The sequence below is a fragment of the Tachypleus tridentatus genome, chromosome 1 (assembly GCF_004210375.1).
Source record: "Tachypleus tridentatus isolate NWPU-2018 chromosome 1, ASM421037v1, whole genome shotgun sequence".
NCBI classification, from domain to species: Eukaryota; Metazoa; Arthropoda; class Merostomata; order Xiphosura; family Limulidae; genus Tachypleus; species Tachypleus tridentatus.
Genome location: NC_134825.1, coordinates 5,315,395 through 5,333,932, shown reverse-complemented (window position 1 = coordinate 5,333,932; position 18,538 = coordinate 5,315,395). Strand labels below are relative to the sequence as shown.

The following is an 18,538-nucleotide window of genomic DNA, read 5'->3' as shown; positions in this document are numbered from 1 at the left end:
TAAATTCATATATATTTAAATTTCATACACTTTACGCTTATGAAATGCTGCCACTCAGGTACATATTGTAGTAAAATTGTTTGATATGCAAGTGAAACTTTACAGTTGATGCTTGTCAGGAAAGTGTGCACAGCTATTTCACGTAAACTTATTTTGGGCATGGTCTTTAATGCTTGGCAAGCTGTCAGTGGGTCCTGAATTCAAACTCAGTAACAGAACATGCTCACTCTTTCAACCATGAGGTTATTATAATGTGATGGTCAGCCCCACTTTTTGTCAGTAAAGGAATATCCAAAAGTTGTTGGTATTGAGTAGCTGCCTTCCCTCTGGTCTCTGACTTCAAAACAAGGGATGGCTAACACGGATAACCCTTGAATAGCTTTGCATGAAATTGAAACGCATATAAATGAATTTACCCATATACATAGATGTTGTGAGGGCCTCAATGTTAATTTTTTTTCTTATGATGGTGAACATGTTATTAAAAGATGTCATCTGTGACACATTTGTAATCAAGTTAGAAAACAATGGATACCACATGGAGAATCTGTATTACTTCAAATGTCCAGACCAAGAGTTCTTTAATTATCAACTGTTTAATTTCCTGGTGCAGTTACAAGCTTGCCTGATTGTTGTTGTTAGTTTTTCTTCTTACCGTGTTATTGGTTCTTCTGTGCTGTTATAAAATAACTTTTTTTTTCATTAACTGGCCTTTGTGCTGTAGAAACTCCTTTGTTTTTAACTAACTGGCCTCAATCTGATGTCACATTTAGGTCTGGTTTCTCAGTTTTCATTAACTGCTCTGTTTTTTTTGCATTGTAACAGATTGGGCTATTTCTTTGTGCTGCAACATACTATATATTACTGATTGATGGCTTGTTATAATTATGCTAATTGGTTTGTTTCTCATATATTATGGACTTTTCTACTTACTGTGTGTAATCTCTTCACCTACATTTTTTTGAATAATGAAAGCAGCTGGTCTGTGTTGTTAAAATTTAATAAAAAACTAAATACCTTACTGTTTTTTTACTAATTGTACCTCACATAGAAATGTCTAATATGTGACATTTTTCCCTATCTTTAGGGAATATGGGATATCCTTTGACTTATACTACATTCCCAAGGAAAATTGCAGAGGTAAAAAGAGACAAAAAGAAAAAACCAAAATGTCCATTGTGCCAACGTGAGTTTTTCAATAACCAGTCATTAAGAAGACATATGGAGTTGCACAGTGGGAAGACCTATGAATGTGACATCTGCCATGCTGTGTTCACACACATTACAGTGTTGTACAATCATCGGAGAACAAATCATGACACTAGCTTCCGTTGTCAAGTTTGTGACAAAGCTTTCATGCGAGAGAGAGCATGGAGAAAACACATGATAACTCATCATTCATATAAAATTTGAAATGTATTTATTTCTTCTAGAATTTTATATCATATACAATTACAACTAAATCTTTTTAAATGTTTTTGTTTATTAATAAATTCTAATATTTAGCCATTTTTAAGCAATTGCGTTTGTATACATAATTATATGAAATAAATGTATTCTATAGTTGTACGGAGTTATTGTTTATCATGAACCTTGGTAATTAACTACCCACAACTTTCCTTTAGCATTAAAAAAACTTGTTTCTGGAAGAAAACTAGAAGCAGACTTCTGCTAGAATAGAACCTTGTACACCACTTCCTCACCTCACAAGTTAAACCAGTGGAATGTTTTAAAATACAGCATGATATGTAACATGCATTAGTTTTCAAATCTATTACACTATATAACAATATGTTTACTTGTTTCTGAGCAGAAACTTTTATTTCACAATTACTTTTGCCTAAAAGTAAATGGAAAAGACCTATTTTTCTCTTCAAACTGCTTTTGTGACCTGGGAGCATATGACAAAAACATGGTGGGAGACTATATTTAGGGACTGATAAGTGAAATTGATTTACATTACAGTCACAAATCTCGAGAAACTACTCACTTCTAAACATTTTTGTATAACTTTAAATATATGTAAATCTTGATTTATGTGTTGTTTTATTCAGATCTTATGGAAATGAAAATGTGCAAATTTGCCATTTTTACATAGAAAATATGTTAATTTCTAAATTCCATTGTCCAGGTCACAAAAGCAAAGTTTGAAGGGAGTAATGGCCATTTTCTATACTTTTACAACATAAGCAATTAAGAAATAACACATACACTTCAGGAGAAAAAACTTGTTACATAGTGTTATTGCTTGTTTTCAAAACTAAATATTCAAGTTCTTTTGAACTGGCCTGGCATGGCCAAGTGTGTAAGGCGTACGACTCGTAATCCGAGGGTCGCGGGTTTGCGCCCGAGTCTCGCTAAACATGCTCGTCCTCCCAGCCGTGGGGACGTATAATGTGACGGTCAATCCCACTATTCATTGGTAAAAGAGTTGGTGGTGGTTGGTGATGACTAGCTGCCTTCCCTCTAGTCTTACACTGCTAAATTAGGGATGGCTAGCACAGATATCCCTCGAGTAGCTTTGTGCGAAATTCCAATCAAACAAACAAATCTTTTGAACTACATATGAGAATTTGAGTATACTCAACATTGGTTGTTTATGAAAAGGTCTTGTAAGAATAACAGAGGTAAAAATAATTTTGTAATGTTGAGTTTTTAAGACAAAATATTTACAAAGTGAAGTGACACCTATCATAATCATCGTAAAAGTGTACAGTAATGAAATAACAAGTCATGACTATAAATTTTAATGCTAAGTTTTAGAAATATGCTGCATAAAGTAATTTGTTTTTAAATGTCATGTTTTTAAAGGATTGTTTTGACATGTTTACACTTTTGCAGTTTTGATTTTTTGTTGTTTTATCTTTGAAAATAGGTTTAAAATCCAGGAACATAATAGTCTTAATGTTTCAACTATGTATTTTATGCAGTTTTTAATAAACTTAATTTTAAAATGATTCAATGAAAGTTTGATTTTAAAGCTTAAATGTAGTGCATTAGTTTATATTAATTTAATTTAACTAGAGATTCGGACTTTCATTCTGTTATATCTGGTTGTGAAGCTGTTATATTACCCCACACGTTACAATTTGTTTATTTTTGTCCATCTGTCACGATCTTATAGGTAGGATATCTCATGATTGGATGGGTGGATATTTAGCAAACCTATGCAACTGGAAATGTACAAATTTCTCAACTGATTATTATTTGTTGTTTGTGGTCAAAGTGAGAAATGAATATTTTTTAAACCCAACTTTTGCTTGTTTCTTTCTCATTTGTTTTAACTGAACATATAAAGTACTATGTCTGCCTATTGTAAATTTCAGTATTTTATTTACTTGCTTGAGATGGTGTTTTGCTTGCCCAGTACATTCTGAAACATGCACCTAATGCATGAAAAAATAGTTATTTGTTTCAGGTATGGCATATAAAAAACAGCTGATAATAATGAAACTCCAGAGTCTATGGTAAACGAGAAACAAAATAGAGTGGAAATCTAGGAATTATAAAATAGGAAGTGGTAATAGTGTAGAAATTAATCTGTGCTCCCAAGTTCTACTGGTTCACTGTGCCATGAAATGATGGGTTTATAGATATCAAATAAGTATACATATTGAACTGGTTGCTCTGTATAAATTTCTTAAAGTAAGTTTAACTTATGTGAACTGAACTGAGATATTTGTTATTGATCACAGTTTTTATCTTGTGGGAAATATAGAAAAATCAAAATCGTCATAGTTTGTAAGAGATGGTTTAATTCTTAGTGTTGCAATCCTTATTTCTGTGTTGTTTACCACTAAAAACTAATATTGTACCAGAACATTTGAAAAGAGTATTGGATTTTTATAAAATGTTTTATACAGTTGAATACTTTTTAGTGTGCATATTTTTATTAATGATACATTTGTCTAGCAGTATTACTAGAAGGTGGAATAATTATGTATACAATTTTGTTACAGTGATTTAAATTATCTAAGGTAATTATGAATGAAAGCTTTTTAGGCCTAACAGTATCATTAATGCCATCTTTCTGATTGGAGATTTATGTTTTTCCTTCTTTTCTAGGCCCAGCATGGCCAAGTGGTTAAGGTGCTCGACACACAGTCCGAGGATTGTGAATTCAAATCCCCGTCACACCAAACGTGCTTGCCCTTTCAGCTGTGGGGGCATTATAAGTCAAGGTCAATCCCACTATTCGTTGGTAAAAGAGTAGCCCAAGAGTTGGCAGTGGGTGGTGATGACTAGTTGCCTTCCCTCTAGTCTTACACTTCTAAATTAGGACAGCTAGTGCAGATAGCCCTCATGTAACTCTTGTGTGGAATTCAAAACAAACCAAACAAACAAGTCTTGTTTTCTTTTAATCATACCCTCACAGGTTTTGTTGTCAATCTTTCAAAAAAAAAAATTATATTTCAGTTTTTGTTTGCCATAATTCGTCACCCAGCAATCAGTTATAATGCTGAATTAAAGACATTCTGAAAATTAAATTGTTACAGATGAAAAATGGATCATATACATTGTTGGAAGAGAAAAAACTTAAGTACTAATTCATGGCATAAAAAAGATACTTTACCAAGTGTATGGTTTCTGATGTTGAAGAATAGGTCTTCTCAATAGTGATTCATGACAGACAAAATATATAACTTGCCTAGTTCTAATGTTGTATTCACTCGTTGTTGAATCTGTGGACTTACAGTGCTAAACATTGGGTTTTGATAACAGTGGTGGGCACAGCACAAATAGCCCACTGTGTGTAGCTTTCTGCTTAACTACAAACCATTCTTAAAGGAAAGGCCATTTGCTTAGTGATTTCTGGTGGGTAAAGGATGGGTCTTCACAATTTGATAAAGTTTGATGAGGATAAATGGGCATTAGTTTTGGTTTAACAAAAATTTGGAATGGTTATACATACAAAAACATAATGAATTTAATAAATGTAATATGAGAAAAACATCCATTATCAAGCATAATTTTAATCAGTGTTGTTAGGTCTAAAAATAAGTTGTTTTGTTGTATTAGTGCAACAAAAACAGTGAATTTTTTGACAAGTTTTGTAGAATATTCCAAAACCCCAATTCTCCTTATGATCCAATAAAAAAATTATTTTGTTTGGAGAAGATTAGCATTGAATTGCATCCTTATAGAGAATTTTTGTAAGTGCAGTAGAGGTTTTGTTGACAAGCATCTTATTTTAGTATTTGGGCTTAGATAACCTAAGTATGTAATGCAATATTTAATAATATAATTGATTAATATTCTACACATACTCAAGTTAGGTAAAGAAAATAATTGGTTTTTGACCATCAAAGTCAGAAGTTGTCACTGACTCAAAATTCATGCATTTGTTTATCAGTAGCTGATTGAAGCACAATTTGTAGAAAGATTTGTTTGACATTTGGTTTCACACGATATAAATTAGTTATTTATTATTCGAGCAACATATTAAAGAGGTTCATTAAAAAAAATGTTTTCAAAAATTAAGTTCATAGCTTGCGTATTCTTTCACTTGGCCGAAACTAAGGTCGTCTTCAAAATAATGCATTAAATTTCAGTTTCCCCTAAACTGTGTTTTAGGGAACCTATTACTGCAATTTTTTAGCAACAGAATGTTACACACACACATTAAAGACGAAATCTTATCCTGCCCACTATATGTGTAATGAATTCACTAAATTTATTTTGCTTATTTAGGTAAAAATTCAAGCCCTCCTTACAGGTAGAGGAAGTTCACCACCAGAATACAATTGAGTATGTAGTTTTTATTTGTAAAAACTATAATTGGATTTCTTGAAGCCTTTAAGCGAAGTGTTATTTATCGTAGTTGCCCATAGAAACAATAACCCAAAACTAAACAAAATGTGATCGAGTCAGATAAAACATTTGGATACAGAATAACTAAAACATGTAAAACTGTTTTAGCTTGATTATCTGTAGGAATGCTAAAATTTTCTTTCTTTTTTTTTTTTTTGCTTTATTATCTAATTTTATTCTTGTTGACTTGGTTGTTTGTATTGTTTCATAGTCATATTTTATAAATAAAACTTGAAAACACTAATCTTAATTTTTATTTCTTATGATTTAATTTATAAGATTGTACTGTTGTGCATTTGCTATCTGAATACAAGAAATTTATTTTCAATTTGTTTGTTTTTCATTCTTTAAGACAGTTCATACCATGCTCCAGATACAATTTTTGTTCTGTTATAGGTATCATTATTGGAAAGTTTTACCTTCATAGGTCTTTTTTTGCCTTAACTATATAATGTAACATCGTAGAGAAACAGAGTTGATTAAGGCCAAGTCATACCATCAGTAGGTACATAGAAGTATTTTGGATAATGTGCAATGTGTAACTTAATATTCAACATATTCTGGTCTTTTGTCAATTGATTTTAATAATGTCTAAACCATCTTATTGAAAATTAGTGAATTGAAGCTAGTTAACTATATCAAAAACAACTGGAAAAAGGAAAAAATGTATGTCGTTAAGAACTTAACACTCCTACGAAAAGTGGGGCCTAATAGGCCCCAGAGCAACTTGAAAGGTTATTAATATTAGGCTAATAATTTTGTATTTAAATGAAATTGCCATTTAAATCCATTAATGAATGGATTAACGAGATTCCCACTGTCCCTATCTACTATCTAGCGAAACCACAGCCAGGGAAATGAGCTTGGAGAAATCAAGACCAGAAACGTCTTTTCGTAGGAGTGTTAAAGTATTTGTCACCTTGCAGATTAATTACTTGTTGGTTGTAAGTAAGTACATTCTTATAAATGTATTTTATTATTATGTTGTATATATTATGGCAATTTTAATACATTTAGTGCTATTATATTTTGTGTTATTGTTCTTAGAGTTGAAGATAAAAGTATTTTTTCAGCAAAATGTTTCATGTATTTCTCACACTTATAAATTAATCACTATAATTCAACTTAATGTTTTTCAAATCTGTGAATCAGGTGAATGTAATTCTATTTTAGGTGGACGAAGATTTCGCTGGGAAGTTATGGCTGTCTTTACTGAACATGGCAAACGATACATGTGCCCAGATTGCCAGGGCACATTTTGTTCAACACATTCTCTCCGGAACCATCACTTGTATCAGCACCGAGCTGAACGAAAGTTTCAGTGCACCCACTGTGGGAAAGCATACACAAGAAATGCAGATTTGAAAGCACATGAAAAATCATGCTCAAACAAAGATTAAAACAAGTAAACTTAGTGATCAACTTGGCCAGTACTTTATAAAGTGGCAAAAATAAAAGGACACATTGGTGGTGGATGAAGATGACTAGTGTAATTCCAAGTTGAATAAAAGTGGGGCTTAACACCTAATATATCTTAAATTTATATACCCTTTCTTGTTTTCATCACTGAAAACAGGTACATTTTAAACAAAGGTTTATGTAGTGTTCATGTGCTTTGTATTAAAATATTTTATTTAATGGCTACAGAAGTGCATGTTCTTGTTTCTAAACATGTTAAAAACTGTAATGTACTGTGGTTTTTACTTTTATATTTGGATAATAAAAGCATGTCCAGCTTAATTGTTTATTTCATAATGTGACCATCTGTCCCACTGTTCTTTGCTAAAGAGTATTTTAAGAGTTGACATTGGGTGATGTAAACTAATTGCCTCCCCTCTTGTCTGTGTCACTTCAAAATTAGGGTTGGCTAGTGAGATAGCCCTTTAGTATCTGAGTAGAAGTCATCAAAGAATCAACAAACTAAGGATGTGATTAATATTTTAGAGCAATCATCGTGAAAAGTATCAGTTAAATACGAGAGAAATTTATAACTGGTTGCATGATAGAATACCAGTCTAAACTTAATAACTTATTACTTGTATAAGTATCTCCTTCGTAGCTGGAAACAAAAACTTCATAATTATTTTGAAAGGAAGTATTTATTCAGTCTTTAAAAAAGAACTTTCATTCATTGTTGATGATTAATAAGTGGATTATTTATTATTATTTATTCCATTGTTGTTGTTTCAAAGTTTTTTGTGTGTGTTACAGAAAGTAAACATAATATTAAATTTAGTAATTAATGTTATAAAAGTCTAAAGTTATGATTTGTCCTAAACTTTGGGCAGTTTATGTGTGCAGTGCCCTTTTGCTTTGCAAACTGTACTTCAAAGAAAAAGTTTTGTTTTGTGATTTAATAACTGTAAAACTATTTTTCAGGTAATAAACTTATTGACTGGAAATCCTTTGCTATTTCAACTCCAGAAGGTGAACGTTTCCTGTGCCCAATATGCTGCAAAGTGTTCAGGAACAGAGACTCTGCTCGTACACATCATTTCTTCATGCATCGGGATATTAAGCACATTTGTCCACGTTGTGGAAGGGAATTTAAAAGAAAACAGCATCTTAAGGAACATGAAAATTCATGTAAAAGGAAAATGTTAATGTAAAACCAGAATGAACAAATATATTGTTTCATTGCTGATATTCTGACCACCCCTGGTTATTTTTCGTTCAGCATTGATGAACGGAATCATAAATTAACCTAAATACCTATTCAGTATCTACATTCATTTATTAGTTATTAATCATCATTTTTATATGCTTTATGTTGGAATGACTTATGAGATTAATTCATGTTTAATTATAAGAATACAGATGTAAAAAGTTACATTGGTTTGTCAGAATAAAACATTACAAAATTGCATATCATACTCCTGTTAGCTTTGTCAATTTTCTTAAATATGAACAGATATGAAAAAATTCCATTAGTTTTTAGAATAAAATGTCGCAAAATTCATTGCTCTTTTTTGTGTTTTATCTTTCTTTGTATTTCTAGTCACCTATACTAGAAACGTTCTTTAAAACAAAAACCTTTGATATTTGCATTCCAGAGTTTTAATGTTGAATTTATTTCAGAACATTTCTGAAAGCTTAATTTTTCTATTAACTTGAAACTGTTGCAGCTGTTCTGTAACTATTTTTTATTAAAGTGTGGAATGGAGTACAGAAATTGATAACTGTCAAAAACTTTATTAGTTAAACAGGAATTGGTATAACATGATAGTGAACTATTTTGTGGAAAATAATATATGAAAGCTTAAATCATTTTCTAGTAGCAATAGTGTTGTGTAAAAAGGTTTTTTTTCCAGAGTCATCTATTCTCCATCTCCACTCAGTTCTTAAAACTAAAGTTACTTCCATAAATGAATGCATTATTAACTAATTTGTAAACTATGAACAAAATACACATCACCAATATAATAGGCCTAACTGTATTTAATTAGTTTGCTGGCCCACGCTATGCTTGATTGTTCAGCCTTAAATGGTAAAAATTGTAGTAATTCAAGGAATGTGTTAGGCCTCCACTTTACAGATTTTATTTTTAATTTTACTTATTGTAAAAATAAAGTAAATCTGTACATGCCAAAAATTCCACATTATTTCCTGTTTTAGTTCTGTTGAAGAATATTTGCAGTGTTGTTTCTTAAGGACTTTCAGGTTAGGTACAACACATTTTCTTGTAGTAAAAATTGATTCAGCCTCTTTATTTTTTTGCATTTTATTTCATACTTACATATTTTGTAGTTTTTTAAAAGTGATATTGTAGGATATTGTATAAATGTGTTTGATGTTTGTGTATACAGGTTTAAAATGGCTTCAGAGAATGTTGAACATTATGTAAATTGTATAAACAATTGAAGTAATATTTTTTTTTACCTGTGTGTTGGTTAAGGTTTCTTGTTATATTACAGTACAGTTTTGTACATATGTATTTTGTATGAAATAAATTTTGTTATGGGCCAGGAAAAGGGGGACTTAGTTCTTTAAAAAGTGAGACAACCACACAGAAAAAAGTCCTTGTCATGTGGCTTGAAGTTAAATAAAATATCACTTGACCTATAAATACAATAAATTTAAAACTGATTTAATTTGAAAAAGCAAGTAAACTGTCACTATATCATTTTAAGATGAAACGCATGATGGATACCATGATGATCCTAAGTTGCCCAAAACTTTGCAATCTTGTTATGGGAATGATCTAAAATGCTACAGCAGTATACATTGGAGATAAAGAAAATAAATGTTACAGTCTCACATTGGTATTAAAATAATCAGTTGGATCACAGTCTGATTGTGAGGTATACACGTATATAATGTTACACTAAAGTTTGGCATGTAAAAGTATATTAACATTATCATATGACCTTCATCTTCTGAAATGAATTTCAAATTTATTCTCACATTGCTTGATTTATGAAAAAGTGTTTTGTCAATTAAATTCTTGTGGATTTGGAGTTTAAAAATTACTGAAGCATTTTTAAGTGTTTTTGAGGTTTTTTTTAATCAGTGTTAAGAATCAAACACTTAACCCTAACCATTGTAATTTTACAGTTATTCAATTCTGTAAATAATCAGTAATATCTAACATTTAAAGTGTGAATAAGATATTTTTGTTAAGTTTTATAGGGGGAGTAATGATACTACTAAGGTCCAGTTTTAGAAGGAAACAGAAAAAAAACTAGTAATTTACTATTTTTCTTTTTTTGTCTGTTTTTTAGGTGCAATTTTACCACTGAGTGACTTTGATGGTGAAGAAGTAGAAAGGTCATTCTGTTGCAAAATGTGTGGAAAGATTTTCTGGAACAAAAGTGGGCTGGCTACACACACAAGTTATGTTCATAGAGCAGTAAAGAAGTTCCTGTGTGCTTTGTGCCACAAGGGCTTCAAACGAACACATGAGCTAAGACGACATATAATTTCATGCAGACAGAGAGTGTATCATAATAAAAACTTAAAAAATTAAATGTTTAGATCTTCAGTGTGAAATAATTTTAAGGTAAAAAGACACTTGTTTAAAATACCTTTTCTACAGTGAACATCATTGTTATCTTGTTTCATTTACTGTCTTTAAAGTTATGAACATCTTCACTGTTATGTTTTATTTACTGTCTTTAAAGCTATGAACATCTTCACTGTTATGTTTTATTTACTGTCTTTAAAGCTAAACATCTTCACTGTTATCGTGTTTTATTTACTGTCTTTAAAGCTATGAACATCTTCACTGTTATCGTGTTTTATTTACCGTCTTTAAAGCTATGAACATCTTCACTGTTATGTTTTATTTACTGTCTTTAAAGCTATGAACATCTTCACTGTTATGTTTTATTTACTGTCTTTAAAGCTAAACGTCTTCACTGTTATTGTGTTTTATTTACTGTCTTTAAAGCTATGAACATCTTCACTGTTATGTTTTATTTACTGTCTTTAAAGCTATGAACATCTTCATTGTTATCGTGTTTTATTTACTGTCTTTAAAGATTCAAACTTTATGCACTAATAGTTTTGTGAGCATTTTTTTTATTAGTTTTATCGGATTTTCCATTTTTATACATAAACTATACCTTTACTGTGATTAATTATTTTATATTATTTGTAAGTAGTGTAGGCCTCTATAGAAATAATTTGAACATTCTTGATTGTTTTTATCAAAACCTTGTGTAAACTGTGGTTTTTACACAATAGAATTTTTAAATATTTACTTCAATTTATTTCTCACTTCTGCCGTTAGATAGATGTGACCTGTATTGTGTGTATGGTTAAGTAGAGTATCTGAGGCTGACTAATTTAAAACAGTATGATCCACATGATTCAAGAGTTTGGTTTTAACTCTGTCAAAAAATTATTTGTTCAGCTGCGGTGTTTCTACTTTATGGACTAATAATGCAATGTTTTGTAACAAATGTGAAGTGAGTTTGTGAAGTTTGCTTTCTTTAGTGATGTTTTTCTATAGAAATTACTTGTTGGTTAATATAGCACAATTTGTAAAATTAGTTTGTCAACAAAAGAAGCTGACAATAAATTTAGTTTTTTATGAATTTTTTTCCCTTTAAAAATACTAAACATTTAGAGATATGTGTAAAAATTGTCATGACATCTTTACTATTTACCTAATTATTTGTTTTATTGCATTTCCTGCATCTCAAGAAAACAGGTTTTTAATTAATTACCTAAATTAAGTAAAATTAATTTTACTACTGTTCTCATCTGTTAGTTTTTGCATCACAAATATTTTATTATTTTGTCTCCAAAGCTTATGTTTGGTAACACACAATACCTCAGTACTGACTCTATGTTAGTAGATATTGTTGATCAAGGGTAGTGTTTTATTATTACCTTAAAATTGTCAAGGAAATAAAAATAAAGAGAACCTTGCTCATTATAGCTGTGTGATTTACTGAATATGTTTTCATTGTGATACTGAGTATTGCAAGGCCCTACAGTGATTTGATAGCAATTAAAAATACATAGAAAATTTCCAGAAAAAGACACATTTTCCTATGTATAACATACCTGTGAACCTTTAGCCAAACAATTTTTAAACTACTGTGAAGACACATAAACTGGGTTTCTTTTCAAAATACTTACAGTGCACTTATATTTGTACATAACATAAAATACTTTTATGGTTTCAAGAGAGTTAAAATACTAAATGTTATTGTAAGATTACGTTCTTTGGTGTAGAATTAAACTTGCAACATATGCAGAGGAAGATTTTCATTTTTGAAAAACAAATAGAAAACCAATGATATTCCTTCAGTCTACACTGAAGTTTCCTTTTTGTAAGAGAACTGTTACAAGCCATTTGAGGATTTTGATGTATGTTCTTGGTTACTCTACATATGGGTTTCTATATTCCATTTGCCAGGCATTGAAATATGAAGTCTGCCGTTCATAGTGAACATGACGTAAAGTGGAATTAATTTTAATTTTTCTCCATATTGTATTCATTAAATATAATTTGCAGGTTTTGGAGAAACCCTCACTATCATATTTTCATAACTTCAATATAAGTGTACTTATTTTTATGTGTAGTAATTTACTGTTCTCTAGATGGGTGGTACATGGCAACTAGAAATCACCAAAGAAAAGTACCTCTTTTCTTAATTGCATTTGAAGAACTGAAACTGCCTGTGGTCAAGAAGTTCCTGCTATCAGATTTTAAAATGTACACCTCTAACTTCACTATAAGTGTACAGATTTTTTACATGTAATGGTTTACTGTTCTTTAGGTAGGTGGCATGTGGCTACTAGGAACCATGGAAGCATGAGAAAATATGCTTGGAAAACAATGACTGTTAACACTGATGGTGGCATTCGTTACCAGTGTCCAGATTGTTACAAGCTCTTCATCTCTAACAAAACACTACAACATCACCATTTTTTTCAGCACCAGCACCACAAGGCTTTCAAATGTTTGGGTTGTGGGAAGGACTTTACTAGAAAGTCTAATCTTGTCAGACATGCAACTGTCACTACCTGTGGGTAAGGTTTTTAATTTTGTTTCATTGACCTAATAATTAAAGTGCACATGAACAAAGTTTCAAAGGTTATCTTATGTTTTTGTTTTGTCTTTACTTTTTCCTTTCTTGGGCTTGAATGTATTCCTCTTTGTTTTGTTCTTACTTTAATAACATTTCCACTGGTAGGCAAGTAAACTAAATATTTCTTTTATGTGATAAGTTCTTTTTATAGATTGGACTTTGTATGTAGGTAGATAAGTATTAGTCTCCATTAGCTAAAAACACATCATGATATTCTCTTCTAATCATTATTTTATTTGGTGACTTTGTATGTAGGTAGATAAGTATTAGTCTCCATTAGCTAAAAACACATCATGATATTCTCTTCTAATCATTATTTTATTTGGTGACTTTGTATGTAGGTAGATAAGTATTAGTCTTCATTAGTTAAAAACACATCATGATATTCTCTTCTAATCATTATTTTATTTGGTGACTTTGTATGTAGGTAGATAAATATTAGTCTCCATTGGCTAAAAACACATCATGATATTCTCTTCTGATCATTATTTTATTTGGTGACTTTGTATGTAGGTAGATAAGTATTAGTCTCCATTAGCTAAAAACACATCATGATATTCTCTTCTGATCATTATTTTATTTGGTGACTTTGTATGTAGGTAGATAAGTGTTAGTCTCCATTAGCTAAAAACACATCATGATATTCTTGTCTAATCATTATTTTATTTGGTGACTTCATAGCAACCAGTAATTTGAAACTTAACTTGTGAATGGATAATTGTAATACTTTGCAATATTTCTTGTGGTTCCTTCAAATAAAACTAGAAAATAGATCTCCTACGATAATTTACAACTTACTTAATGTTGTATTGAAATCATTGTTTCTTGTAGTTATCATCTGTTACTTCAGTAAATTTGTAATAATCTTCAAACTTTTATGTTTTTTGTTTTTTTTCTAAGGACAAGTCAGAATTTGGATGTTCTACTACAAGACAACTGAAACCCTACTGCTGTGGAAACTGAATGAGCAATTTGTGGAAACCATTGCTTACTCTTTATGGCTTTTTCACAAACACACATACAAAATATAATATAATATAATATGCTTCCACAACTGTTGACTTTTGAAGAATACAAACTATCATCATATAAATTCCATAACTGAGTAAACTTTGGAAACACACTATACATAGATTTATTCCATTTGAGAGATATCTAACTGCATTTTTGTATTTGTTGCATTCAGAGAGTATAAATAATCATACATTCATTATTTCTAACATCAACCACCTGTAGAGGCTTATTTTGTTTTATCTTGTTATTCCTGTGATTGTGAATATAATTTTTTAATCTTTCATAATAAAAGCATGCTTTTTGGTTACACCAACTCTAGGTTATCCTCGTTACCAGTGGTCTAGACTTGCCGTGGAAACTTCAGATGGATTGAGGTACCTTTGCCCTGAATGTCTGAAAACCTTTCGATCCCCTGATTCAGTTAGAATGCACCATATGTACTCCCACAGGTCCATCAGGAGCTTTGAATGTCAGCGATGTCGCAAAATTTTCAAAAGAAACAGTGATTTGAAAACTCACAATCGGAAACGCTGCAAAGACTGATTTTATCTCTGAAGACTTACAGTTGGAAGCGTTATAAGGACTGATTTACCTCTGAAGACTTATGTTTACAAATGCTGCAAGGACTTGCTTATATCTCTCAAGGTTTTCCAATGACTAATTTTTATTTTGGCCCCTACTTGACCTGTGAACTTCTTGGAGACTCATGAAATGTTTTGTGGTTCCTCTTTTTTTGCTTCTGTTCTATCCTAAATATGTAAATACTAGAGATATACAGGACATCTATAGAATTGCCAATTTATCTGCATTTGTGATAGACAAAATACATTGTCACAAGGCAGTTTTATAGGTTATTGACAAAATCATTTGGCAATATTAAGTATCACTGGTATGGTTTTGTACATTCTGTTATAAATAAAGGTATACATTCCAAACACACAGTTTCTGTTCAGTAGTTCCTTTTGAAATACAATTAGTTGATACAGTATTACAGAACATACTAGATGTTCTTGAGAGCTATGCCCAACATGATTGAAATAATATTTAAACTTGTGTATAATAGATAATGAAATATTGAATCATATAGTGTAACTTTTTTTAATTAAATGTGCCATGTATTTACAAGAAATTAAAGTTTTAAGATGTGTGAGCTATCCATTCTATGCATTATTGGCACATGTTTGCAGCATATGGAAAATGTATAATATATTATCTATAAAAGTATAATTAATTTCATGTCAGTGTTTCTACCATTATTGAATTTTTTTAACCAACAGATTACAAATTATTTATATTGGTGGCAGTGTTTGTTGGTCTGACATAGTGAAATAATTAATATTACTAAGAGTAAAGTAAAAATAAAATGGAAAAATAACTACAAGACATTACATTAAAATTAATGCAAAAATTCAAATGTTTAAATAGAAAGAAAGGAAAAACAAACTTCTAGTCCCAATTGTAAGTTAAAATAAGCTTGCTAATATGAAATAAAACTTAAATAAGAAAAACCTTAGAACTCTGGCAGTTCTTAAGTTCTAGAAGCCCTTTAATTGGTCTAATGTACAAATATACACAGGTTTACAAAAAGCAAGGGCTGTGTACGGTTCCATTTTGCAAACACCACACTCATTGCTGTCTTTCGAGACCAATGAACACGGCAGCTACTAACTACTATATCACTAGCCAACATGAAAGACAACCATCTTACTTACAATATTATGAGCTGTTTTTCTCACACAAAAAAATCATATCACAGCCAATGAGTGAACTCATTTTATGCACTGGAGAAAGGAACCATTCAATTTGATAAAGTTATTCCCTGCATCCAAACTGAGAACTCTGAAAAACATTGATAAAAGTAGAATGTATAAGTTTATATGGCAAGGAGTTAATATGGTCAACTTCTGTACAACGAGACCATGCTCCTGCAGTTCTATTATCAAACATCCCTTCTGAACGTTTAAAATTTATACTTGTCCACTGAAATAGTGAACTTTCTAGCATACAATTAGTGTTTTATACAGGCTACAACTAGAAGCAATTATTTTTTTGTCATAGAATACATGCATTTCATAGCCATGAGCATTTTACAAGTTTGTACATTCTACTCCATTCTGAAACTGCAATAACAGCTCTGATTCCACTATTCCTGGTTTTCAGTATCTAACAAAAAATCAGTCTTATCATGGATATATCAATATTAAGGCTTCTTTTAAACTGTGCTTTAGGAATTGGAATATTGTTTGCATTCCCCTTTTTATCTGAAAAGAATCTCAACTTTAGTGAGAACCAAAATTAATGTTGCAATCTTGGAGAAGTGGGGCTATAAAATATCATAACCAAGGAACTGTAGACTTCTTACTTTACCACAGGTTGAGGCTAATCTCGCACTGCTGCTGTTTCGGCAAAATCCATGGAGATAACCATCTCTATCCATAATATTATCAGAAAAAATTGCCCTTTGCTTTTCTCTGACTTTAGTTTCAGAATACCACTTTCAAGTTTGTGGTTGCAGACTCAACCAGTTTGCAAGACAAAAGTGTTGTCAACATAGTCCATGTGTTTCTCCTGTTATAGCCTTAGTATAAGCTTTTATTATCCTATGAAACTGGTGAATGCACTACAGAGGCCAAAGCTTCACTATTCCTCTGAATGATAACTGCTTGAGTTGATACTGCTTGCTGTCTAGAAAGGGAACAGTTTATTTCCTTTCTGGTCTCTTTTACTGCATTACCCAGTACAAACACATTAAACCATTGAACACTTGTGCACAGGGGAACAGTGTTACTTCCTCTCCCACATACACTCATGCATGCAGTGTACTGTTCTCAGGATTGGTCTGACTCTCCAATAGAACATCAGTTCATTGGTTGCACAAACAAAGCTGACCAGAAACTGCAGTACATTCATCCTAATGATGCCAGTGCTAGGAAGAACCTGAGTCAATCTTAGAATGGGTTTGCTTAATAACAGACAGTTGAACAGGATATTTAATATGAAGTAGTATTTAATAACTGATTTTATAAAAGAAACATTGGACACAATGTAAAATACAGTTTAAAAACTTATTTATTCATGATCACAAACACCGTGGAACAGTCACTGCTACTGGGTTAGGTATCTTCAGGTGAAAATCATATTATAAACTGTTTAAACTCAACATTCTTGTCTTTGCAGGTAGTATCAGAGGGAGTAGCAATACCTACGTGACTGGTTGTTCTCACTCATGCACAGAGGAGGCTACAACCTGGATACATCATGCGAACTTCCATTGGACTCTGTTGAACAATGTACATCATTACAACCTTACATAGAACAAGTATCTTCAGAGAATGCAAAGGAACAAAAACATTTAGAAGAACATCAGTTTACTAACTTTCTTGGTTATTGTTTGTGTGAAAGCGATACATACACCAAAATAACTAAAAAATCAAAAACAAATACTACATTGATACAAGGTAAAAATGTGTGATATAGATATATGTCATGCTAGAAATGAGGTAAATGATGACTACCTCCCTTCTGTGATTGATTTCATTTAGACAGATTTTGAGGTTTGCTTCTCCATTTATGTGTTACATCCACTTACAATAAAATTACTATCCACTGTTCAGTGTACATGTGACATTGAGTGTTCTGTAAATAAAGATTGGCTTTTCACTTTGTCACACCATCCAGTTTCTTTCTTGTTTTAATGTAGTCTGAACTGAAATTAAGATTTACTATGTGGAATATTTTCTGAAAGATTTTCATGTTATCTCTAAGAGCTACTTCAAAGATTTATGTACGAATACCTGAAGTATTTCCACTGATGACTGCTTATGATGTACCTAATATAAATTGCAAAGCTTATGAATGCAAAATAATATTGAGCTCCAAAAACAAGTATAATTACTTTGATTTCTGTGGCAACTGATCAGCAATCCAAATAATAAGCCTGATCAACTGAGATAGTAAGGTGAATAATAATGAAAGTAAAACAGGATATTGGTCAGAACAATACATTGTATGATGACAAAATGTACTGTACAGGGTGGACCGTAAGTCCTTACCGATCTATATATCTTGTGTACCTGTGTGCTGTCTCTCATTCTCGGTGCATAATATTATGCGACGCCATGTTCTGTGAGACATTTTTCTCAACATAGCAGGGGTTATTGTACCAAATG

General features: G+C 31.3%; 1 protein-coding gene across 24 annotated transcripts in view; it reads left to right on the top strand.

Moving 5' to 3' along the window:
• LOC143234129 (uncharacterized) overlaps positions 1 to 15,309 on the top strand; it is a 45,365-nt gene extending 30,056 nt beyond the window's left edge. For 10 of the 24 annotated variants that reach the window (XR_013018732.1, XR_013018709.1, XR_013018693.1 and 7 more), the window contains one exon: positions 1,088 to 9,782. Coding sequence is in view for 6 of the 24 variants with exons in the window: in XM_076471341.1 (XP_076327456.1) it covers positions 6,669 to 6,759; positions 6,985 to 7,211 (318 nt within the window). In the remaining 18 variants the exon portion in view is untranslated. Of the gene's footprint in view, positions 1 to 1,087; positions 13,297 to 14,255 lie in introns of those variants that run through there. The other 14 variants (XR_013018829.1, XR_013018647.1, XR_013018769.1 and 11 more) reach the window with 14 other exon arrangements.
• The last annotated feature ends 3,229 nt before the right edge of the window (positions 15,310 to 18,538 follow it).